We start from the raw sequence: 26462 nt of genomic DNA on the forward strand, positions 1-26462 counted from the left end.
CCCATTGTTTTATTACCCTGCCCTATTGTTTTATTACTCTGCCCATTGTTTTATTACCCTGCCCATTGTTTATTACTCTGCCCATTGTTTTATTACCCTGCCCATTGTTTTATTACTCTGCCCATTGTTTTATTACCCTGCCCATTGTTTTATTACTCTGCCCATTGTTTTATTACCCTGCCCATTGTTTTATTACTCTTCCCAATTTTTTTATTACCCTGCCCATTGTTTTTCAAAATATCACAAAACAACTTATTCTGAGTGGTCGCGAATTTGATTCATACTGATCCTTTCAATCTGACCATATATAAAGCCTCTCAGCATAAAATGTGATTCCATTTTCGCAAACCACATCAAGTTAGGTTGTTTGTAAAATACTTTCGAGATTATCCGAGTAATAAACTCAAAGTTAAAGATAACTTTCGGTTGTCTAGTAATGACAGGGCTTAAAGTTGCATCACAATGTAAAGCAGCCAGTTTTGATACTGAATCTCTCTACACAGGATTCAAGAAACTATTGATATGAGCACTGCGTTAATTTTCTCTCCTTTATACTTAACGAAGGATTCACCTAAGCACGTCAATTTGTTTTAAATAATGCCAATAAAATATCAAATTTCAATAATTTTAGTAATTATGAGGCTATGAGGTCATTATGAGATCCGATTACTGTAAATAATTTGTATTCAAGATATTATGAAAAATAACTTGCGGAAGAATGTCCAGTTGATTTTACACCACCTTTTATAGACAATATGATGATGATTGTTATAGGCTTGCTATTTTTAAACTGCAAAACTATGCCACTGAATTATTGCAGAGTTTGAATGATAAGCACAGAACTATAAACAACATATATAAACAATTACAGATTAACTTTCTTGTATACGTTAGGAAGTTTTGAAATGGATGTTTATCATAAACGACTTTTTAAGTGCTGTGCTTGTAGCATGCAAAGTTTATTTAATTGAAAATTTCTTGTATTGGTGTGATGGGATTTGGAGCGCTCTAACCACCAGGCCTTGGCGGGCTAATTAACTGAATTATGCATACAGAATATATTTTTTACTTTTGCATAAAGAAATAAGTAGAATAAGGAAGGTTGAAAATTTGGTGCATTTAATACTTATTTCACTGATAGTCATATTAGTGAAAGGCTCAATAAATAGACTTATTCTAAACTCCTAAAGGTGCCATAAAAAACAGTTACAGTAATTTTTCATGTGTAGGATAACAATCGTAATATATAACAAAACTAGCAGAGGCTCCCAAATCATTTGCTGTCAAATTAGTATCTTTATTGTTACTGTAATTCTTTAAATACAACATTTCTAGAGTAAAACAAAATAATTCTAATCGTAGACACCTAAATTTAAAAGTCTACTTGTCTTAGGCCTAAAATTAGTTAAGCTTTTAATTGAGTACGATATATTTGCTAAAGAGATAAATTAACAATGTAACATGTGTAAGTTTTTTGCTTTATTTTAGTTAGGGCTAAACTTTACCATACCTAATATTACCAATAAATACACTTATAATATTATTCTACGGCCTAACGTTAAACCTTTTTAAAAGCTTTGATAAGGTTTTAATATATTGTTTACATCCGTTAAAATGAAGTGCGCGCGCATTCGTATTTAGATAGGTGCGTGCGCATTTTCAGAATTGAAAAATTCAATATTACTAGATATACTTGCGCAGGGTCCCCGAAAAAGGTATGTTTCAATAGTATAAAAAAAAAGAAAAATAAAGAATAACAAATATTTTTACTTCTTGCTTTTGAAGTTCATGTGTCATGCTGCGTTGTAGCCTACAGTGTGCATAACTCTTCTCATGATTCATGACATGCGCAAGTTTTACTGACGTCACGACAATGCAAACTGTAACGTTAAGTGTCCCATATATGACGTCATTTTATTTTCTACTGACTGACTAACAGACAACACACTACTGTATAGTGGTACGAGAGGTTAAAACAGGTGACCCCTCCGAGCAGCCTTCGGCACCCTTTCAGAGAAATTATAACAAATAACTTAATTTCTATCTTAGATAAAGAGTATGCACAGATATAACTTCGATATATTTTAAATAACGTTTGGAAATAAGTAGGATATTTCATTTTAAATATTTTATTCTTAAAGGATAAGCCATCGTTTGTCATCTCAAATTCATGTGTCGCGTGCGAAGTCACATCTGAACTCCACCACTGGGTTTCCTCGTTGTTGTTTTAGTCGCTTAAAGTTTCATAACAAAATATCTGCACTTTGTCCACCGGTGGGAATTGAGCCCCATATTTTAGCTTCGCATTGTCTGCTTTTATAGAAAAACAAAAAATATTAATCCATTGGGCATCGAAAAGCATATAATAGTAGAGGTAATGTCTCTTTCGCAATGGTACCCGCTGGGACAGCGGTAAGTCGTCGGATTTACAATGCTAAAATCAAGAGTTCAATTCCCCCAGGTGAACACAGGCAATAGCCCGATGTGGCTTTGGTATAATAAAACATACATTCATACTCTAATATAAATATTGTGTTAACTATAGGACCTGGGGATGAACACAGGCAGTAGCCCGATGTGGCTTTGGTATAATAAAACATACATTCATACTCTAATATAAATATTGTATTAACTATAGGACCTGGGGATGAGCAGCAACTAAAGGTTTGAGAGAGACTGCTACAATGAAGCCCAACATAAGTTGGAGCTTTCACTTCTTCTCAAGCTGTTTGCTAGTTCTAGTGTTTTTTAATATCAGTTTTCCTGAACTATTTTTATAAGAAATTAATCGTTAACTTCGAAGCTAATAAGACTTTTAAAATAGTCAATTTATTCAACACTTCACACATAATACTACCAACGAAAGAATTCTAAATCCAACAAATTCAGCTACAATGAACTCTTTGTTTTCGGTATATATTTCTCAAATGTTTTAATAGATAAATTAATAATAATACCTGTACTTACGTTACTATTTTGTCATCAATAATACCCAAGAACAAAATATATGATTGTGTATCTTCTTGTCACAACGATGGTAGCATTTGAAGTAAACGCATCCGACTTTTCAAATACAATTAATTAATTACTGTATATTTGATTTAAAATATTCGTTCCTACTTATCATTTATATAAAAAGAATATTAAACACTACACATCCTATATGATGACATACCTGTCATACCTTAAAAAATTAACTACGAATCATAAAGTCATATCACGTGTGCTACGTTACCTCCATCACATTCTGAACTCTGTCTCCGATGGCAAGGGTGGATGGGAATGGTAACATTTTTTCCCAGTCTATCGGAAGCTAACCCCTAGCTATCCGCTGGTACCACTTATACAGAGCATTTTTCACTTAGGTGAGATGAGAAAAAAATATTTTTGTTATACGAATAACATTAGTTAATTCTAAAATGTTTCAAATCGATAAATCATTAAGTTGTATATCTCGAACGTTTTCACGAATTCTACGTTCATAAAATTAGTGCTCATTGTTCAAGATATAAAGGGTATGAAATACTTAGAGATAAAAACTGGTGTATATACGTGCAGGTCTGTCGTCCAGTACTTGTTGTTAGGCTGAATGGTACTTAATGGTTGTTCTCAAGGTTAAACATATTTGAAATGAAAGTCGGAATTTGCTTGAATGTTCGTTTTGTTTTGATAAAAAGTTTATAATTAATGTGAATTATTCTGTTTTGCTAAACGTAAGCTGTGTAATGCTTTAAAGCGATCTTGAAATAAATAACAGTCTGTATGGATTTATAATCTCTTTACAAAGACTTCGAGACTCGGTTAAACCAGAATTTAAAATCCATGTTATTATAATGTTTAATCTTTTTAATTTTCTACAGAGTATTATTATAATTAAAACACGTACTTTGATTTTCGTTATTTTTTCATTTGTACGACTAACTTGCTTAAAGTTTAATGTCTCTGCTTTTATTGACAGCATAATTTTTATGATTTCCTATAAATCTATTTATTTTAGCTTACTTGAAACCCATATTTCAATTAATAGTTACTTAATAATATAAATGTATGATCTTATAATTTCCTTTATCTTCTTTCAATTTCTTTGGGTTGCATTTACTTAATATACTATTCTGTATTTTCTGGTTAAAATTTTTGTCAAATCCAGTAGTTCCGAATGGATTATTTCTTCTTCTTTAAGATCAATAACCATATTTATTCAGAGTTGTTTTCCAGCTTCAGAATATAATGATTATGAAGCTCAAGAGATGGCGCTACTACATATGGAACATTTAGGGAAGGAAGGATATTTTTTGGGACAAGCGCAATAAAAAGAGCATTAAATACTAATGTTTGTCTGATATGCAGTAAAACAATATCCGAACGGGAAAAAAAAAGCTTACTGTAGGTTAGAAATAGCGAATAAACTTATAAACGCAAATAAATATGTATACCTTAAAAAATTATTGTGATGTAGAAATAGTATTAAAACAAAGTCTGTAAATGTCGAAGGTACTTTAAATTTTTACGTACGTAGGCCAGTGTTTAATAGTAATAAGTATAAATAATAGCGTTAGCTGCCAGAAATTTTCGATATTTCTTTGGAATGGTTAACTGACTTCTTAAGAAAAGATACGTCATTGAAGAAAACATTGCGATGAAAACAACTTTTTTTCTCTAAAATATCGCAGTGAGTCCAACAACGCTAAAATCCGGTATTCGATTCCCCCGTGGTAAACATAGTGTAGATAGCCTTTATCGTAACTCTTTGCTATAATATAACAAATAAACTGTATAATATATTCACTCTTTGTATTATTTCTAAACTGGTTTCGTACTCTTCTGTCACTAGTTCTTTTTTCTTTTTAAATTTAAAAACAGTTGTATCAGTTGAGCTAATAAGCTAGTTAAAGTTAAAATGCATGTATAGAATTTTAAATATATAGGAATTATTCACGTGTAAAACATAAAGTAGCATTGGTGATTAATAGAATGCTGTTTTTTATCAGCCTACTTTTTCATCTCTGCACTTACATATGGCTCTATAGAAAATACATTGCTACGAGATCCAGACACATAGCATCAAACTTTTAAACCTTCAAAATCATGATTTTTTCCGGATAACTAGTTTTAATTCGATCTTCATTTACGCAAGAAAGATTCATAACTCTGCGCACATAGTTGTAGTTTTATTATTCGGAAAGTGTAATAAAACGTTTTCAAATATGTATATATATATATATATATACGTAGTTGCTAAGTTTTAGAACTAGCACGTGCCAAAGATATTTTTATTTCTCACATCTGATATCAGATTTTCTTAATTGTCAATAAGATATAAATATTAGTCGAGATTTACCCCCCTCACACTTTTTACTTAATACTGTAGTCTGAATAAGATAGACATACACAAACGACAGCAGAAAACTTCAAATTTTGTTCATTTACTTCAAACTCCGTAATCTGCCCACTTCAGGAAAATGTCTTCGCTGTAATGTCTCTAGCGGAGTGCCTATCAAACAAGGATTGAGTGGTCAGCACCATGATAGTGTTACAATATTTCACTTTTATAAAATTAAGTTTCGTATAGTGAAACACTTCTTGAAATTGATGTTTCAGAAAAGCCTTATTACATTTTTAAACAATGCATTCTTAATCGTGTCTCTTTAGGATTTTCAAGAATTAAAAGAGTGATATATTTGAGATACTCGTTGTCCACGACGCGTTTCGCTCAATCCAGAGCTCTTCAAACCGGCTGGGATACAACAAACACGGTGAAGAATGATTACATTTATACTTGTCATAAGACATTAGTATTAGACCTATTACATTTTTAAACACTACATTCTTAATCTATTCTTTTAGGTATTTTCTAGAATTATTCAATGTATATATAGAATAATTTATAATAATAGAGTTCCAACCACACCATATTTGTCAAATCCATCGATGACGACGCGTTTTGCCTCAATCCAGAGCTCTTCAGGCCGGCTGTGATACAACAAACACAGCAGTGGTCGGAACAGTATTTATATATTTGTATATTATACATTTACACCATGTGTTGTGGGGACCATCGTCAGCGTACTGCCACTATATGCAAACAGAAAGTGTTAGTTTCTGTCGAGAAAAATCATAGATTGAGTGCTAAAAACCTTTCTTCGAAAGCGATAAAATACTTTATTTTACTTTATTAGGACCATAATTAACATTAATAGAACTAGTTCAGCAATTATATCATTGGAAAACTTTCGTTAGCTCAGATGTTTCACTCACAGCAAGTAATTATGCTTCAGAAAAATCACAGAAGGAATAAAAATTATACACTAATTAAAAATTCTACATTTCAAATTAGATTTAGACGTTCATTTCAAAATGAACCAGGTCATCTGAAGATTTTTCAGATTATGTTATAGAGACCAAAATTCCCTCAAATAAGTTTAAAAAGATATGCAAAGATGCACAAAAGACTTTTAGAACACTTAAAATTGTACAAAATTACTATGTGTATCAGGGAAAGAAATCTTATTTACTGTGACGAAAAAAAATCAACTGAGGCAATGTATATAAGCAAAAAAAACATGTTTACTGTAAGAAAAAGGTAAACTAAGACAAACATATATTTACTATAAGAAAAGGGTAAACTAAGACAGAAAAAATATTTATTGTAAGGAAAATATCAACTACGACACAAAAGAACATGTTTATTCTAAGTAAAATATCAACTTAGACAAAGTATATCAGGAAAAACATGTTTACTGAAAGGAAAGGATGAGATAAGACAATGTAAATCAGTAAAGAAAAAATATGTTTAGTGAAAGGAAATAATGAGCTAAGACAATGTATATCAGTAAAGAAAAAACATGTTTACTGAAAGGAAATAATGAGCTAAGACAATGTATATCAGTAAAGAAAAAACATGTTTACTGAAAAGAAGAGACCAATTAAAACAACATTTAAAACATTTTGCTACTATGCCAAGATTATAACAAATTATAAGTAAATTAAGAATATGTTAAAAGCTCGCATCTTTTAAGAACATTGTCCTCAGCGTTAGAATTTTACCCTTGGCTAGAATGACTGTCCAGATTGTTTGGGATTAAATTGTAAAGTTTTCCAGTTCCCCTTCCCTATAAAGAATTTGTATATTTCATCTTGGCAGATCAGTCCCATATAAAAGAAAATGATTAGTAAAAAAACTGTAATCAATGCGTAGCCTAGATAAGACAACTTCCTCCCTCCAATCTCCATGGAAACTATATGGCTAAAGAACAACAGAAGGTTTGATTTGGAAAAGCTTGTTACGAATTTGCTCATCCCAAATCAACTGCGAAATGGCATGAAGCCGTATTTTGATCAAAGAACCATAGTCCACATATAGGAGAGGCACAGCTGTGAAAATGCCAAAGCAGATGGACTTAGCTGCGGTTTCAGTAAGCTTGTTCCCAAGAATACCAACATGACCAGGTATCCAGAAAAACTGGATAGAAATAGATAACAGAGAAAAGTGGGCCAGTCGTTTCTGAATGTCCAAATGAATATGGTGAAGACTCAAATTAAGCAATTCCAGGGCCAGTAGAGAGCTAAGAGAGTCAGTTTAAATAGTACAGTTAATGTAGTTCTTAGCTTCTAGGTGATCCAAAGCAAGATAAATGGCATACAACTAGGCAGTGAACACAGAAACAGTAGAGGAGATCATGTAAGCAACCACACAGCCACAACAAACCATGACAGAGCCCACAGAGTCACCTGATTTCAGAAAATGGTTCGAAAGACGTTTGGCAAAGAGACAATGGTAGTTGCAATCACAAGTATCTGTCCTTCTCATATGACTCAAAGAAAGGTCACAGGTGGGGTGGTAATGAGCCATGGAGGTACGAGCTAATCATCACACTCAGAAACATTATCCAATGACAAATCCAATTCAGCCAGTTGTGCCTGGATACGAAGGCCAAATGGAAGGATGGCAGACCACCGATTCTCAAAGAGCAAAGCCCGCTGAATAAGGAAGACACACACTCAGCTGAAATGCCGTGGTAATAACTGAAGTTTGGTAGCTTATTGCAAAAAAGTTGCAAACATCTGAGGTGAAGAGGATGTTCTTGGGACTCAGTGTACAGACTCTGGACTGGTGAATTACAAAAATCATTGTGTAGAGCCAAAGCCCCAAATTATGCACAGGGTCCAACATCTTCAAGGCAGAGAGAGTCCCTAGCTGAATCATAGACCAGACACCCAAAAGAGGTGGGCAGTGTATATGGGAGAATTGTATCGCGATGCCAAAGAAGAGAAACCAGTCCTAAAACTTGTAGAACCAATTAACAATAGTCCGTAAGTTCTGGAAAGGGGGAAATAAAAGTTTAAACGATTGCAAAACTTGCGGCATAGATTAAAATTTGAGCAGAATTTTTAAAGGAATTGAAATATCTGATTGTATTTTATAAGTCAATTTATAAAGGAGGGTCATTGGAATAGATTTAAAAGGTCTGTTTTTGCGCAAAACCCCGAGAAACCTAAGGCTATGGAGTATGATCAATACAGTACAATAAGTTTGATTAGTAAAACTTCAAAAATATTATTAAAAGTACTCATCAAAGAATTAAAAGAGGTTTAGAATAAGCTGTTTGGAGACCAAAATTATTTTAGAAGAGGTTGAGACATGCGAGAGAATATTTTTGGCCTTAGGATTTTGGGATAGAAGGGCAAAGAAATTTTATGTATGCTACAAAAACCTTTAGACAATATTAACTATTAAAATTTAATGGAGACCCTTCCGCAGATTGGGGTTAATGAAGCAGATATCCGAATTCTGAAGAATGTATACTTAAGCAGGGAAGCAGCAGATTGAACTGACAGAGAAATATACTTTTATTGCAGGTTAAGAAAGGCGTACGACAAAGAAGTGTGTTGTTACCGACATTATATAATTTGTATGTGTAGTGGTTGATGAGAGAGATAATTACTAATACACAAGGTTTGAAAGTTAATAGAAATATAACCTGTAATAATAGACATGTTGATGATACGTCACTTATGCGTGAATCTGAGGAAGAGATATAACGGATACCTGACAGACTTCTTGATAAACGGAAAGTCTATAACTTCTGAAAAAGTGTCAACAGAATTAATACGGTGGTAATTTTACGATTCAGGAAGTTCTACCAACGTAGAAGGTAATGATTTGGAACAGGTAAAGTTATTTTACCTATTTATAGAAGAATGTAATTAATAATGGCGAGTGTGGAAAAGAGATCAAGAGAATGGTAAAACAAAACAAAAAACATCCTTCAATCTCAAATACTTGCTCATAGGAGGTGATCACTAGAATTGAAGTACAGACTACTAAAATGTTACAGATAGTCAGACCTACACAAAGGGGTGGAAATGTAGACCCCGGCTACTGAAACAAAACGACAGGTGGAAGTATTTGAAATGTGTCTCATAGACGAATGATAAAGACCAAATACATAGAAAGAAAAACTAAACAGAACTACAAGTGTTGGATATACGGAAGAAACAGAAGATGGGCTATTTTGAGCATACAGTTAGATCTGGGAGAAGGATAACAGAGATTATGATGGTTAAAATCGAAGGAAGAAGAGAGAGAGGCAGGCATATGGCTTGATGAGATTAGAAAATGGATTGGAAATGAAACTCTTGAATAAGGAAAGTTATTGCAAGCAGCGAGATATACAAAATAATGGGAGGCCATAGTTGTCAACCATCAGAATTTGGGGGAACATTATAATTGATTGATTGATTGATTGCATTTTTTTACAAACATATCACTTTTTAAATAAACACTTGAGAAGCAATTCTCGTATAAAATGTATACTTTAATTAACATCGGTTCTCATTTGTTAGTGGCCGCCATCTTGGGTGCCATAAAATAGTGAAGATATATATATGTCATTAAGGATCTATCATATCGATTATTTTATATAAGCAAGTTACAATTTAAGTAAAAGAAAAGGCCATTTCAGGCCCCAGCTGATGTTCATCCTTCTGGTTTCGACAAATATTGTATAAAGATGAAATAATTAATACTTAAATACTGTGTATTTTAGGTATTAAAATAGTTTAATTTATATGAATTAATTTAATATGAAAATATATAAGGCCATTGTTTAAGTAAATTATCCTTTAGTAGGCCTAAAAAAGAAAGCACTCAATGTTTATTAGAAGTGCTTTTTGCTGATTTCTAAATTATTGCAGCACTTAATGCTATAAAATGCCTTACCACAAACAGTTTCCAGTTAAAATTGATGAAGGAACAAGTGATTCAGAAAATTAAAGAAGCATAAATTTGGAATTACGTATGTTTTATTCACTAATTGAAACCGATACATAAATGTTAATTGATTTCTTTTCCAACGACTTCCGTTTTCTTCTGACTCGTTTTTTTTATTATTTCTTCATGCTTTTCGATCTAAGAAGATGAATATTTCAACACCTTGAAGCCTCTTTCATTTCTGTTTGAATATTAATGTTGGTCAAAACTTTTGAATATGATCCATAATAAGCACTAACATATACTCTGGAATATTACAATAAAGTTGTTAATGTATACAATTTTGTTTTCATCATCCATGAAAACTTGTGAAAAGATACCAGCTTCTACATGTACTTAAATATACTATCTAATAATCCGCTTAATGATGAAAATATTCTTTTCTTAAGTAAAACGTTTTACTAAACCAAGCAGTAGAACTTTGACACATTTCGAGGTCAAACAAACATGAAAAAGTAACTTACATAAAGCATAAAGACACATACTTATGTATATGCAAAAAAATATATATACATCTTTGCCAAGGGCAAGATGAAGATTGTTCAATAAATGTACGTATATATCAGTGTCGATATTAATCAATACACATTTATGTCCGAATCGATAGTGAAGAAAGGGTAATCAATGAAGGTTTCTATGGCAAAGGCGACGGAGGTATTAGTTTTGATTAAGTGTGTACTGACGAAAAGGGAAACTAGGCACTATAGATCTAATTACAATGGAAATTTTTGTCAATTTGTGCGTTTGTGTCAATGAAAAACAAAAGAAACTTAAATCACTTCAAGCATCCATTTCAGTGGCAAGAGGGATTAAAATCCAACGTATGTTTCTCTGCCGGTTGTTCGGGACTAGTCACTATATGTATGTGTGTCAATGGCAAGGAAGGGACTAGTCACTATAGGTATGTGTGTTAATAACAAGGAAAGGACTAGTCACTATAGGTATGTGTGTCAACGGCAAGAAAGGGACTAGTCACTATAGGTATGTGTGTCAACGGCAAGGAATGGAAAGTCACTATAGGTACGTGTGTCAATGGCAAGGAAGGGACTAGTCACTATAGTTATGTGTGTTAATAACAAGGAAAGGACTGGTCACTATAGGTATGTGTATCAACGGCAAGAAGGGACTAGTCACTATAGGTATGTGTGTCAACGGCAAGGAAGGGACTAGTCGCTATAGTTATGTGTGTTAATAACAAGGAAGGGACTAGTCACTATAGGTATGTGTATAGGTATGATAAGAAAGAAAGAAAGATAAGACAGTAAGTGTTTATTTGTGTTGAATGAAATAATTTCTCTGAAACCGGAACTCATCTACATACGCCGTCTGTCCACGCTGACTTCTAGAGGAAGAACTTAAACTGAAAGTCAAAGTACCAAATAAAGAGAATTTTACAGAAAGTGTGTTATATTAGCAGAACCGGTTAATGGTTTGGAGTTATTAAGGTCTTTGTTTAATATGAGAATAAGGACCTAAGAGACTCAGTTGATCAAGCAAAAACTCAGTATAAATCAAAATGGATCAATTGTCCGTATATTTTTAAAAATTGTGGGAGCTTTGTATAGCTTTTCTCTGTTTCGCAACTTTCATTTAGACACTGAATGAAATATATTTTAATCATTTATGTTTCTGTCTTGAGGTTACACCTACAAATTCGGGATACAGAAAGGGTACAAAATCCTTCAAAAATATTACGTTAAGAAATGTAAAGAACTATATTTTTCTAGCCTAGGGTTAAGTGAGGCTGTAGGTCACAAAAATGTCAACTAAAAAGTTAAGGATATTAAAAATTACCAGAGGCGCCTTTACAAATGAAAATATTTGTAAAAAGTACCAAAGATATATAGTACCCTGGAGGCCTTTATGAGATTATTATTTCGTGATATTTGTTTCCTTCGTAATATTAATTTATATTATGCTGCTAAAATTTGTCTGTTAATTATAAGCTTATTAGCATATAACCCGTCAAAAATGACGGGACAAGAGCTACCACCCCCACCCCATAGTATACCGTAACTTCACATTTCAAAGCTAAATGAAATAAATAAATCAAGCTTGACCAACAAAGCGGTAGAAAAGTGCAGATGAGGCAGTCAAATGTCGGTAAATTCCTTTGTGAGCCAATCAAAATTAAGATCAGTTATGAAATGAATTCGTGACGTATTCACAGCATGATTACTGGTAAAAATTAGTTAGATTAACAACTTCTAATATATAGAAAAGCCAGTGCGTTTTGGTAACACTGCATTCCAACAATGGCTTTTAAGTCATATTGCTTAGCAACCAAAGTATAACCTAATATTTTAATATTGTTGTTTGTCTATGTACTGAAAGTATAAAATGAAATGTACAGACAATAAAACTAGAAAAATATTTGTTGATTTCTTAATTTAGAGTCTCCGTTGACTAAAGAGGTTTGTTTTTTATTAAAAACGTTGATGATATAACAAAAAATAGCTTATTTCAGAAACGATTTAAGTTTAAACTGAATCGATATTTTTACTTTCATGATAAATTTTATGCACTTGGCTCTGGACTAGGTGATTCTATACTACGCCTTTACTTTAGGCTTATTAAACCAACTCTCACTACACTTATAAGGTTTCATGGCCCCCTTGTACCCCCCCCCCCTCCCCGTCACTATAATCGTAATGGGCAGACAGTAATAGAAGTATTCAATCTGGATAAATGCATTTTGGCTTTTATGACTCCTATTTCGAGAAATCAAGAAGAATCCAGCGTGACGTGATGTGACACACACACTTTTATATGAGTTAGATTTCAAGTAAAATACATTTTCAAAATATTAACTGTAGATAAATAAATTGATATATATATTAAATAAAATTCATGTGAAATCAAAGGACAAAAGGGATCAGATACTTATTAAATATGATATATGTATATTATTTCTGAAAATGTCCTGCTAGGATAAAAGGGGAAAAGGTTTTCTCAATCGTATGACTGAGAAGATTTTCACCAAATAGCTAAATAAGATCAGTTTTATGACACATTTGTTACTTTTGTGATGTAACACACCGTGCCAAAGGAAAATTCTATTAAGAATAAGCGAAAATAGTGTTTAGATGTAATATTAGTATCTGTTGATTAATCTATAACATAAGTGTTATCGTATTATGACGCCATCTTGTGTATATAATAAATTCAAAGCAAAATTAAAAAAAAAACTACATAGGCTCATTAGTTTCCATTTTTTAAGTCGGCAAAAAAACCCACCAAAATTAATGGACCACAACATCTCAAATACATTGGGTAGTTTCACATCCATTATGTTTAAAGGGACGATTTTCTCGTCCTCTAAATTTGGAAGCAGATTTGAATGTTACAGAAAGACTACCGTCTGTACGTGTTTCCCATTTTTTTTTCTTGCAGCCAAACAAAGTTTTGAAGTTTTCGCGGAATTTAGAGTTCATGAAACAGTAAGTGATTGGATTACAACAGGATGACGTGTAAGCCAGTAGATGAAAGAAAGAAATGCCATAGTATCCGAGTTCCTGGTAGACGGCGACAGGATCAAAGAGGGTAATAGTATTAAGGGCATATATTGGTGACCAACATACAAAAAATTCCAAGACAACCACAAACAACATTTTAATGACACGTTCCTTTTGTGAGAGTGACCTGTCTAGATTAGTGGCCGTCTGCACGGACCTAAGGTCCGTCTCCCGTGTGACCCTGTGTTCAGTGGCCAGGACGCAGCTGGAGGAAAAGTTGGGATTGAGTCTGACAAGGATGTTCCGTAAAACCTTTCGACTTGAAGGATTTGTACTTCCGACTGTAGTTTGGTCTTCGTTATCTAATAAAGAAATACACGGAGTAATTTCAGCAATGTCTTTCAAGACAAAGAAAGGTAAACTTATTAGTAATAAATGCTCAGTTTCTATATTTTAATCAGAAGTTTAAAAAGTTTACATACGTGCGGCATAAAACCGTGGGAATGACTAACCTTGTTCGACTGAAATCTGGGGTTGCATGGCTCTCCACAACGTGGCTGTGATGAGGGAATAAGTAACCACCATAATGCACAGAGGCACCATTAGGAGGAGCACGTCTAATAATATATTAAACAGACGTTCAGCAGTGATACTGGGCCAGCTCTCTCTGCATTTATATTTGTCTAAAGGAAGAATAAAAATATTTAACGAATATTTGACTTTTGTGAGCTACAGTAAAACATCTGACATTTATTCAGTTCCATAAAATAAGAAATTGTACTGAATGGCAAAGCTCTACATTTCTATTAACTATCTATTATTATGATAATAATAATTTTATACATTGTACATAAGTATATTTTAATACAAGTTACTGCTTTTACAGTAAATAAGATCTGTATTTAGAACAGGTACGCCGTTTCGAACACAGGTACTTGAGAATGATCGCACCAGTGATCGAAACGTCGTACCTGTTCTAAATACAAAAAAGCTGAAACGTAATAAAATATACTTAATCAGTAAGTAAACTCAAAACGAAACTATTAATTGTACATAAGTGTCAGCCATCTGAGTACAGAGATTATTCACACTGTATTTAAACAATATTAATCACATATTAATACAATGACATGTTGAGAACTTATATATCTGGTTCGCTGCGATTTCCCGACCATTTGACATTTCAATATTACCACTGACAGATGTGTCCAAAGAGAAATATTCACACAGAGAGTTTGTTAACCGTTATAAAGCCAAAAACATGGCATTTGAAATAATGTAAATTTCAAAGTTATCTATAGGAGCAGAAACAAAATTACACAAAATAACATTAGAGGTAGCAAATGGCGACAAAATCACACCCCAACCTAAGCTAGGGCAAAATTTTCATCCGCAAAATGAAAGCTATGGTTACGAAAAAGAATCTTCTGAACAAAATACCCACGGCTATGTCGTTGGGCAGATCTCTTTATGTCATTAACAACTTAATGAACAAAGACTTGAAGCTGAAGAGGGCTCAGAAGTCAAAATATTTTCAAGCTTCCAGTAACTTTTTGAAATCAGTTGCTGGTTTCATAAAAAAAAAAGTTGGCGGAAGAAACTCGAATTACAACAATCTTCTAATAGATGTCTGACAAATCCACCGATGCAGCTCCAGTATACTTTCATGCCTTTGTCTAATTAAATGGTCTTGGTCCCTTTAGAGTGAGGTTTCGTGGATGGTTTGCCAATTTATGTGATCTAAGACTTATCATGCCATAAACCTTAGAAGGAAAAGGCTATTCTGAGAGCAGCATGAGACTTAAACTACCATTATTATTAGTGCGATTAGCCTTAGAAAACAAGGTCAATAAAAACAGCTAGTCATAGACTTTCTCTGTTTTCAGATAGTTACTTCTCGAAGGACCCAACAAAGGAGCCAAACTATATAAATTAAATTGTTTGTTTTTGTTCATATAAGTTGTACATATAAAGTATTAGTAAACCAGCATTTTGTTTTGTTTTGTCTTCTATCAATGTTTCAGACTTTTCTCGCAAAGCTAGGACTATCTGCGCATAACCGGCTCTACGTTTTAGCTGATATACTATGTGGAAGGCAGCTAGTCAATAACGTCTACTGCCAACTCTTGGATTACTCTTATTTGAAAATATTAATGGATTTTACCGTTACTCTTATAGCACACACACACACACACACATGGCCTCAAAGTACAGAGCGCATTTTTGTGACAACAGGCCGCGAACAATGAACTTTTGGCACTCAGAGTCTGATCACGCTACCATCAAATAAACGGACAAAAAAAAACAAAATAGTACTATATTATAACAAATCTTGAAACTATCGCAAGTACATGAAAAAGTTTTGTAAAGATTCTAAGGATTCTGAATAAACATTTCACATAAATACAGGATGTTTTTAAGTACTTTTGTAGTAATTATAGCAATATTATAGCGCTACTTTAAATAAGTCTTTGTGAAAATAAAATATGAATGTGTTCCTTGCCTTAAAGGCATTACTCGTAAATAGATAGATTGAAATCTGATGCTTATGATACATACAGTAAAATATCTTAATATCAGACAAATGTTCTTCAACATTTGTGGTCAAAAACAGGAAATTCTTAAGGAATTATTAATAGAAACACTTCCTTACTATGCCTTATCAGACTTTTGGGTACATTTTACCTATGTTACAACCTATGTTATACAATGTGCTTTATACATGAACACGTTGGTTTTACCCCTGTTTCTTAGGAAATCATTGAAAAAACTCAAATAATGATCGTAAATATATTATACATTGTGATCTGTTAACACTTGTTTCATCCAATTGCAAGTGTACACAATTTGCTTCAGGAACATAGGTGTTATTGATTGATATTCTATCATAAAATTAACCCATTCACTACGATGTCTCGTATACGGGTCGGACTTTTTTCGTCCACAAACAGGGATTTTGTTGACATCGTGAGGGGTACTGACGAGAAAAAGATATAAAATGACTGACCCATTGTTCGGTAACAATGATTGGGTGGATGGAGAGTAGCCCAACGCTCATAAATACGCCTTACCAGTTTACGAGGGAAATTTAAAATTGAAATCCCTGAACCTAACCCTCCCTGATCCAAAACATGGACCGAATCCCGATGAAGAAGAACAGTACACGAATACTGTCAGAAATACAGAATTAAAATAAAAGTACCAAAAACACAACTACTTCTCTTTAGAAAATCAACGAAAATGTCAAAACATCCACCAATACTATATTTACAAGGAACATGCCTCCAGAATGCTACATCAGCAAAACTCTTAGGAATCACATATGATTCGAAACTAAATTGGAATAAACATGTAAATGATGTAACAAACAGATCATGGAAACTTGTAACTTATGTTAGGAGTTTGTCAGAACAATACAAAGGTACCCCAGCAAAAACCAGTCTTAAAATCTATACAAAATATGTCAGACCAGTACTGGAATATGCATGCCCAGCCTGATACAATATATCACAAAACATAATCAAAAATAAACTGCAAACCGTAAAAAACAAAATATCAACTACAGCATACTGCATACCAAGAAACACAGCAGCAAAACTCTACATAAATATTCAAACATATCATACACATCTGACAGACTCCAACATATTACAATGAAGTATTTCCATAAAAATCTGTATAAGAACAATCTACTCACAGAAATTATAAGATACGTCATACATGATGGAATAGTAACTCAGTACCTCTCCCCATTACATAGCTATTCATGAACTACAACCAAATACTTACAATATATCATTAAAATAAAATATTATGAGTGTATTAAAGGGTATATATGTAAACACACTCAATAAGTTAGACTAGTAAAAAGTGCGCGAGTAACTATGGGGCTGTTAGTGAGTGTACAGAACAATCGCACGGACCTAGCGTCAGTTAACTGTTAGTCACGCACAAATGTTAACATGGCCATGGACTTATGAAAAGGGTTGGATGAAGTATCCTAATGCAACCTCTGGACCTCGTGTAAATACAACTATTATTGAAACGAAGATAAACAACTCTAAAGAAGGGGAAGAGGTCAAAAATGTATCCGACCCCTCCAAAGTTCGCGACCGAAACACTGATGAAGACTTTGATTGAACGATTGACAGCCGCAGTGTACGAAAGAAAAATGTCCGACCCGTATTTGTGACAACCGCATTGGAAGGGTTAACAATATTATTCTAAAAATTGATCTTTATCAGAGTGAGAGCATGAACAATTGGTTCTTTCTCTTGTTATCTCTTAGATCATTAAGAGAGTCTGTAGGAGAACATGAATGAGTTGATCACTTTCATCGATAAAGAAACATCTGTCTTAAATGTCTCGTGCAACTGAGACTGTAGTACTTAGTAATGAGAAGGAAGTAAATGTTTCTGTCATTTAATTCACGATACCATATAATGTAGCGTTACTTCAAATTAAATTTGATTTTGCTTTTATCTGTATATTTTTCTGCTATAATGTTTTTCCGTCGCCTATAATGCTCATTATATCAACCATATTGATCCTGAATATACAGATTTTATAGGGTATAGAGGCAACACATGGCTAGGGAAGTTAGATCGAACTGAAGAAACAGTGTGAGCAAGTGAAAGAACTCTGCTGGAATCACTGGTGGTTTATAAAGATGCAAATGAAAGAGAAGTCGTCCTATGACAGTATAATGACATTTGAAAGAGGTGGATAAGAAATGGTTTTAGTGGATAATGAAACCTGGACAATAGTTTGAAATAATTTATAATAAACTGAGAAAGTAAGTGCTGGATTCAATGCCTAAAAGGCTTAGAAGAAGGGAAACGGGGAATTAGGACCTTAGTATATTGGGTTGCTGAAACGAATTAGCAGTATGGATGTTTGCTCAGATTATCTGTGAAGAAAAAATCTGTCTGTAGAATTGGTGCATGAGAAGTGTAGCGTTGAAGCATCAACAGTTAATGTGAACAACAGGTTGGAAAGGTAAATGAGTGGAAAATCACAAGTCTAATAACTGTAAATAGATGCTATACTAACAAGGACTGGATAGGATTGTCATCCTCAAATAAGCAGATGGTTGTCGAAGACATGTTAGTCTGGGTATTATATTGTGTTGTTTTATAGGGTTCTCTGATTTTACTTGAAGTAATGTTTCTCAGCTGTAAACTGAAGAAATTAGACCCACTTTGACAAATTTCATCGAAGATCCAGGTTGTCTGGATGTGATTCAAGAAACATCTTGATGGAGGTGACATTTTGCAGTAAAAAATCTTGTGAAGTTAGGATTTACAAAAAGATGGCAGAATATGTTAAAATCAGCAAAAAGGCATGAAGAAATTAGACAGTTATTGTATCTTTAGGGGTGGGTGAGGGAGTGGAGGGGGATGACGCTACGAAGTTGTTGTTGTTGTAGGACATATCTTCAGGTTTTGTGGAAGAAATAAACTCAGGATGACAAAGGAAGGGACCACAGTAATAAAAGCAATACAAAAATATTGAAAGGCTCTGTAAAGTGATACAGACTTAGTCTTAAAAAGTTATCGTGATAAAATGTAAAGTCTTAATAAATATTGTGCTGTGCTACAATAAGGGACAAATTGGAAAGCCCTGAAATGAATTATAAAATAAAGTTCTCAAAAGAAGAAATTTGTTTAATTTTAAATCAAGTTTAATAATAAGAAGGTTGGTAGAAAATTAGTTATAATTTCAACGCAAATAATGCGAAAAAACAGATATTTCTAAAACAGATTGCCAAAAAGCGGGAAAGAAGAATCTGATAGAGTTCACTGTTAATTCATTCAGAGTTTAGTTATCTTTGAAAATATAAAATGAAACAGACGCCCGTTGAGCGTTATAAAACAGTTGTTTTAAGCAGATTTACATACAAAAATCAGATTGTTTAAAACATAAGCTAATTCAAAGGTAAAAAAAAAAGACTTACCACTGTGTCGGACAGGTTGTAATTCGCTCAGAATCGCCACTGGCAACATACAAATCAGAGAACCCGCCCAAACTATTAAAATAATCCTGTTAGCGTGGGACAGCGTCTGCCATTCTCGTGACTTAAGTGGGTGACAAATAGCATAATAACGCTCAACTGATATAACCACCAACGTCCAAGCACTAACACTAACTGAAACAGCTGTGGAAAATAAGAACATAACCGTATTAACGATTAAAAATACTCACTGTATAAAAACTGCAGATATTAAGTGAAAAAAGAAAAGTACACGCAACAAAAAAATTCAAAATAAATTATAAACTGAACAGATAACCTAAATAGGATGTATGAACAATAAATTTAAAACAAGAAGACGTGAATTATATTACTGTGGTATTTCTATACACACAAAATGATCAATTAATTCATAAAACAGATTCAATATACATTTGGATTAAGTTAGAAGATTAGATAATGATTAAACTGTTAAACCTCTGGAAAACATATATACATTTTTATACAAATAAGTAATACAGAAGGTAAATCGCATTTTATAAAAAATACTTTACATGTGCCAATACAGTGGTATGTGTCGCCGTAGATGCAAGTGTTAGCGCCACGGGAGATATGTTTAGAATATAAATTTAGACCACGGTGAAGTTCCGACTATCCATTAGTGAAACACCATAAAAAGAGACTTTTGGAAGTAGAGATACACCACAATTATTTTCCAATAATGATATGTTAAACAATGTGACACCAACAGACAACAATTCGAAGAAGGGAGTTTTCAGTTATAAGAGCAGATGAGTGAAAGCAAAGAAGAATATGAAACGATATGTGAACCACGCTACATCTGCCATATGGAGTGTCCACAAGGCCTTTCGTCCAGAATTAGTGTTCCTCAGGTCAACTGAGATACTACAGACATAGTAGTGGTCTAAACGCTATTTTATATCATCAACTTTTATGAACAACTACTGTTATGGTGTTGACTAGATTAAGTAAGTGAATTGTGATTATTATAAATCTATTTAAATCATTTGCAAATCAAAATTAGGGTAAAGATTATTAACACAGTATCGTTCATTTTTTAGTTATTTTTGAACACCGAGTATTTATTATTATTGTTATTATATTTTGAATTAACTTTGCTATCATTCAGAAGAACTAGCGAACCAGAAAGCTACTTAATGTTCTGCATTGAAGAGGGAAAAATTGCACAGCATAACATTTAAGCTGCAATGGTTTTGAAAAAAAAAACACACACCTCAAACCAATCAAAAGTAACACAATCAAACGCAATGTGAAGTATATAGTTATAAAAAGAGTCCGCTCTGTCCCTCCCCTAAAAATAGCCATTGTGATGGAGCTGGATATATACACTGGTTAAAAACATAATAAACAAGGAGTTGCAGTTAACGATGGTTCACAGACCAAACGTTCACAAGCTTCCAGCCACACATTGAAATCAACAGCAATTCTATGGGAAGTATTACTAAAACAATTACTAAAAATTACTAAAAAATCAAAATAATTCTATTTTAAAAATGCTTATCAGTCCCCTGATGCAAGTCTAATGGACTTTTATGCCTTTGCTCTACTAACCGACATCCAATAATGTGAAAAGTCTCGGAATAAAAGTTTGTCCAAGTGTTTATCGTAAGACTGAACTCACTGTCCTTCATAGAACCTTGTTGCAATGGAAATTGCAAAATTGGGCAATAGCGCCTAACTATCGCCATTAAAAGTAGTGCAGTGACGATGAAAGGTGTTGCAGTTCCAAGGACATTGCAGGACTTGGACTTAGTTCTTATAAAATGCAATTAACCATCAGTACATCATCTAAATGTTACAATACATCTAATACACATTAGCATCCTGATGTTTAAACGCTTTAGTTAAAACTTCATTTCGTAAAAAAATATATATTTTTTCCAAACATTGGTGTTTGTCTTTTAAGTCTTTTTAGTTTCATTTTTCTAAGAAGATTTTTCAAGTTACTCTTTTAAATCTCTAAAAAGGTTTTGAAGATACGACAATTAAATTCATTAGAGAAAAGAAAAGTAATATATATTAGAAATTATTAGCTTTAAAAATCTTAAACTATTTGATATATAATTATATATATTATCACATAAGTTTGAGCTGAGGATACAGATATTTAAACTCGGGCGGGTCGGTAACGGAATGGTAATTAAATAGGTTCGTGTAACCTTTTAGCCAGGTAAAACAAGTAAGCTTAAGCAGGGTGTGAACACTCTAACCCGAAACCGATAAAAGAATGTAATTTCGAAGCGTGCATAATATATATTATGTTGCTCTCTTACAACAGGAGTTGGCACAATAAACCGTATTACGAACTTATACCGCTTGCTTTATATTTGCGTTGTTTCGTTCAGACGAAAAAAAAACACAAAGTTATTTCAAATGATCAAAAGATCGGAGTTACAAATATGCGTTTCATTACTTTAGCTTCTTCAGATAATCTTTGTTACAAGCCTTCCGCCCATCCAAACTATCTATAATATCCGGGACTCGATCTTTGTGCGCAGGAAGACTGTTGTTCACAACCAAAATATAAATTCATGATCAGTCATAAGGTGCTATGTACATCACACTCATGAAAACTAAGTTTAAAAAATGTAATAATACGTGTAATAATATTGTATAATAGCTGGAGTACCCGTCCCGTGGACGGAAATTATGTAAATTCATGACTAATGAAAGGTTATCTTAGGACATAAAAAGTTGTTTCCCTTATATGTAATTATAAAAGAAACGCCCATAAAAACTGCAAAACACAAAAAGTGAAACCGCAAATTTGTATTTTTCTCCCCATGGACCCAGTGATGCTCCACACCAAATTTGGTGAAGATCCATCCACAGGAGGTGAGGTAGTGGTAAAAAACGCAAAAACGCCCATAAAAATCGCAAAACGCAAAATACAAAACTGAAAATTTGTATGTACCTAATGAACCTCCAAACCAATTTTTGTGACGATCCATCCACACCCTGGTGGACATATAAGAGACAGTGCCATTATGTTTATACAGATTAGTTTACTTGATAAATATAAATTACAGCTAGATATATAAAAATAAGTTATAATTATAAATTGTCCTTTTCTCATAAATATCATTCACACTTTTTTTCGACTAGAAAGAACTTCCAACCACCTATAGGCAAAAAAAAAAAAAAGAGTCAAATCGTATAGCAATAAAAAAATATCTTATCACTTATTTCACTTCAATTTACAATTAAATATGATATGAACACTTTTGTGTTTATAAGTAAAAACTTGCTGTTGTTTTTTTTTGGAGTTATATAAATTTTCCTTTATTTTTGCTTGTCCTGGGCACAAACCTTGTACCTTTCCGACGCCAAGCGACAAACCTTGTACCTTTCCGACGCCAAGCGACAAACCCTGTACCTTTCCGACGCCAAGCGAGAGTTTTATTGCCTGGACTAAAATTTAATCTTTAGAAATTCCTAATTAACAAAATTTTAACAAATCACACTATCTCTCAGCCAGATCAAATAACCACGGATATAGTGATACCAATAACAACAAAATACGTTAGATATATATCAGACGTATAACTACACATATAAAATTACTCTTTTTATTGATTGTACACATACTTCAAACCAAATATTAACACGAAACATTGAAACGAAAATGATATTGTAATCCTAGGCTAAGTATAAAGTTATAAGCCGAGTAGAACCCACGTAAGCTAAAGTTAGGAACAGTCATGGAAACTTGAGTCAAATATGGTTGTTTAATCTCATGTTGAATATAAAGGCAAAATAATGAAATAAAAAAAAAATCTGATCATGTAAAGTTTCATTGATCATTACGTATATCACTTAGTCGAATACAAGCTCGTGATCTCAATTAATTGCTGTTGTTATTATTAACCCCTTTCCCTAAGCATTTTCTGTTAAGCAAAAACAGTCCATTGACAGCTGTACAAAAATCTATAATGGACCCTGCCGCAAACTTACGTGCACACATAATAAATATACTTTCTAGTATCAACTGAAGACTTACAAGAACAATCTATTCATGATGTTAGAAAAACACGTAGGTTCAAGAAGTCTTGATAGAAATGAATAAAAACCTATAACCCGAGTCCTTTCGAAAGGTGGACCTTTCTTCTTCAGGGACAAACTGGGAATAACTATCTATAATGGACTTAGCCGGATACATACATGATAAAATATCGTCTCTATTTTAATATATGTTTCAATCAGTATACACACACCTATGAAAATATAACCTTTTTTTTCTATTTGTTTCAGAGTATAGTTAAAGCAGATAACCCTATATTCTCTTTACAATCTCTTATAAAAACCTTAATAGCATTTTTCCATAAATTTTAAATTCAAATCTAGAACATAAAACTTTTAAATTATTTCTTTTATTAAATATATCTAAGATAATATCGGATACATTGTTATGATGGTTATATTAGTATTATTATTATTAAAAAAAAGGGGACAATTTAAGATAATTAAAACACAAAATTGCTTATTCCTTGATTCGACCCGGTGACTCGGGGCGAAATATGAAAGCTTATAACATTGAAAATCGGGTTTCTATACCTGCAATGGACAAACCACAAATGACCAATTACATAGTTTTATATTTAATAAGGACAACAGATTCCTTATTTTTCAACGCCCCCCATTGGCACAGCGGTATGTCTGTGGACTTACAACGCTAGAAACCGGGTTTCGATACACGTGGTGGGCAGAGAACAGATAGCCCATTGTGTAGCTTTGCGATCAACTACAAAACAAACAATCATTTTCAATATTCAATAAAAAACATATGACATTAATGTTTTTGGCTAAATTGTTATAAGCACAAAAGTTCTTGTTCCTTTTTGGTTCAATATTATATGTGCATATGTAACATATGTTTAGTTAATGTGTTCGTCAGTACTTTCTTTTTGTGTTTCATATCTCCTCCAGTTTTCTATTACATCATTGTTCGATTTTCTCCCCTGAGAGGTAGTAAACTCGAAGGCTTACAAGGTTTAAATTTGGGGCACGATTTCACGGTGGACTCATTGAGTAGCTTTGTGCTTAACAACAAACGAATAATCTTTGTTCGGGTCTTCCTATCTTTGCAGATTAATAAACGTCACTGAATTAATAAGCGTTATCGCAAAAGTCTTGAACTCTGTTGTCAGATTCTACAAACTCACCAAATCTCCTATGTTACTACTTTTTACCCATGCGTGACAGGAAACTGCCTATCGTGATATTTATCGGAAAAAAAATACACCAAGTGCTTCGATAAATTTGTAAAATTCCCAAAAAATTGAAAATTAGCGACTTTGTAAGTTATTTCTACAGATATTTATCCAATTTTAATAACATCGTGTATTTATGCTGTATAACTATTTGAAATAGGTATGACTCACTGTGTTCTCAACTTGTTCGTTGCTCCTTGTGGTTCAGTTGTTACAGCTTTAACCGTGTTGATCAATGAGTGTGAAAAAAATAACATGGTTGACGAAGACTCTACGGTGCTTGTAATCAGAAATAATTTTCTTTATTTAGTGTTATAAATATTGGTCACGTTTTGGACGGTTAATCAGAAATGGCCGATGCAATAATTATGAAAGAGACTAATTCTTTATCTGCGAATTGCCTTCTGCACGAGCTCTTACTACACTTCTTTATAAAGACACCTTGTGATTGGAATATAAATTTCAACCGATAAAGCTTTAATTACATGAAAAAACAAAATCCAATTTCATCGGTTTATAATAGAGATAGAAATGCCACCAGTAAAATAATGTACACAGTCTCCAACCAATTTAACCAATATTTCAAATTACTGCAATAGGACAATTACATGCTAAATCGAAAAGAAAATTATAACTTTCCAATTATTCAATGAATTATTTTTTCATTAACCTCGGATTTTTCCCTATTTATTCCACCATTATATATTCTTTTTAGGCTGGTCGAGCTAAAGTGATGGTTAATTTTGTGATTAAACTATATGTTTTTTGCATTATTGTAATGCAAAAATATATATGTCCAAATCAATAATGAAAAAAAATATTATCCTAACGTAATTATCTCTACTTTATAAGATAGAATATCAGGATACCGGATGTTGTAATTAACGCCCACAACACACTAGGCATTTAATTATACGTTTAGCTACTATAAACATTCAATACATCCTTAAGTGATTAACAGAAAATACCAATACGTACATATATATATATTTCTAAAGTAAGTTTGTTGCAGAATATAGTCAACAGTGAATCTTATTGTCTGACAAAATAGAACGTAGCAGCAAACAAATATTTTTCTTGGCTTGAAATAAAAAGCATGTGTGTTTTTCTATGTGTGTTACATTAGTTAGTGTGGTGTTCGGAGTTGGAAATAATGCGCTTCGCTTTACTTTACTGTATAGAAAATCTTCAACAGAGACCGATCCTGAAAAAATGTATATCTTATGTTTTAATATAAAATGTGTTGCTCAAACTCTACATTGTCGTCTGATGGAATAGATATAAATGTTATACAAAGAACACCATAGATATCGTGAAGTCTATGAAGTTTTAGAAAATATTCAAGGTTTTGTCTTAATTAGAATATCCGAATAAAACAAAATAACAAAAAAAAACGTACAACAGAAACATCGTCTTTCTAAGCCATATGTATCTTATGCCGTTTTTATATAATCGACAAAACATTACATAATAGTAATGGCTGGAGACGGCTTGAATGGGTAATGAAGAAAAAC

The 26462-nt window shown here is 32.9% G+C and overlaps 1 protein-coding gene across 1 annotated transcript in view; it reads right to left on the reverse strand.

Moving 5' to 3' along the window:
- Window positions 1-13530: 13530 nt before the first annotated feature.
- Window positions 13531-26462, reverse strand: part of LOC106457217 (cholecystokinin receptor-like) — a 40568-nt gene continuing 27636 nt past the window's right edge. Inside the window, exons 2-4 of the mRNA XM_022383056.1 lie at window positions 19685-19882; window positions 14238-14408; window positions 13531-14087 (exon numbers count right to left, since the gene is read on the reverse strand). Of these exons, the coding sequence (XP_022238764.1) occupies window positions 13531-14087; window positions 14238-14408; window positions 19685-19882 (926 nt within the window). The remainder of the gene's footprint in view (window positions 14088-14237; window positions 14409-19684; window positions 19883-26462) is intronic.

Source organism: Limulus polyphemus, unplaced genomic scaffold (assembly GCF_000517525.1).
Source record: "Limulus polyphemus unplaced genomic scaffold, Limulus_polyphemus-2.1.2 Scaffold304, whole genome shotgun sequence".
NCBI classification, from domain to species: Eukaryota; Metazoa; Arthropoda; class Merostomata; order Xiphosura; family Limulidae; genus Limulus; species Limulus polyphemus.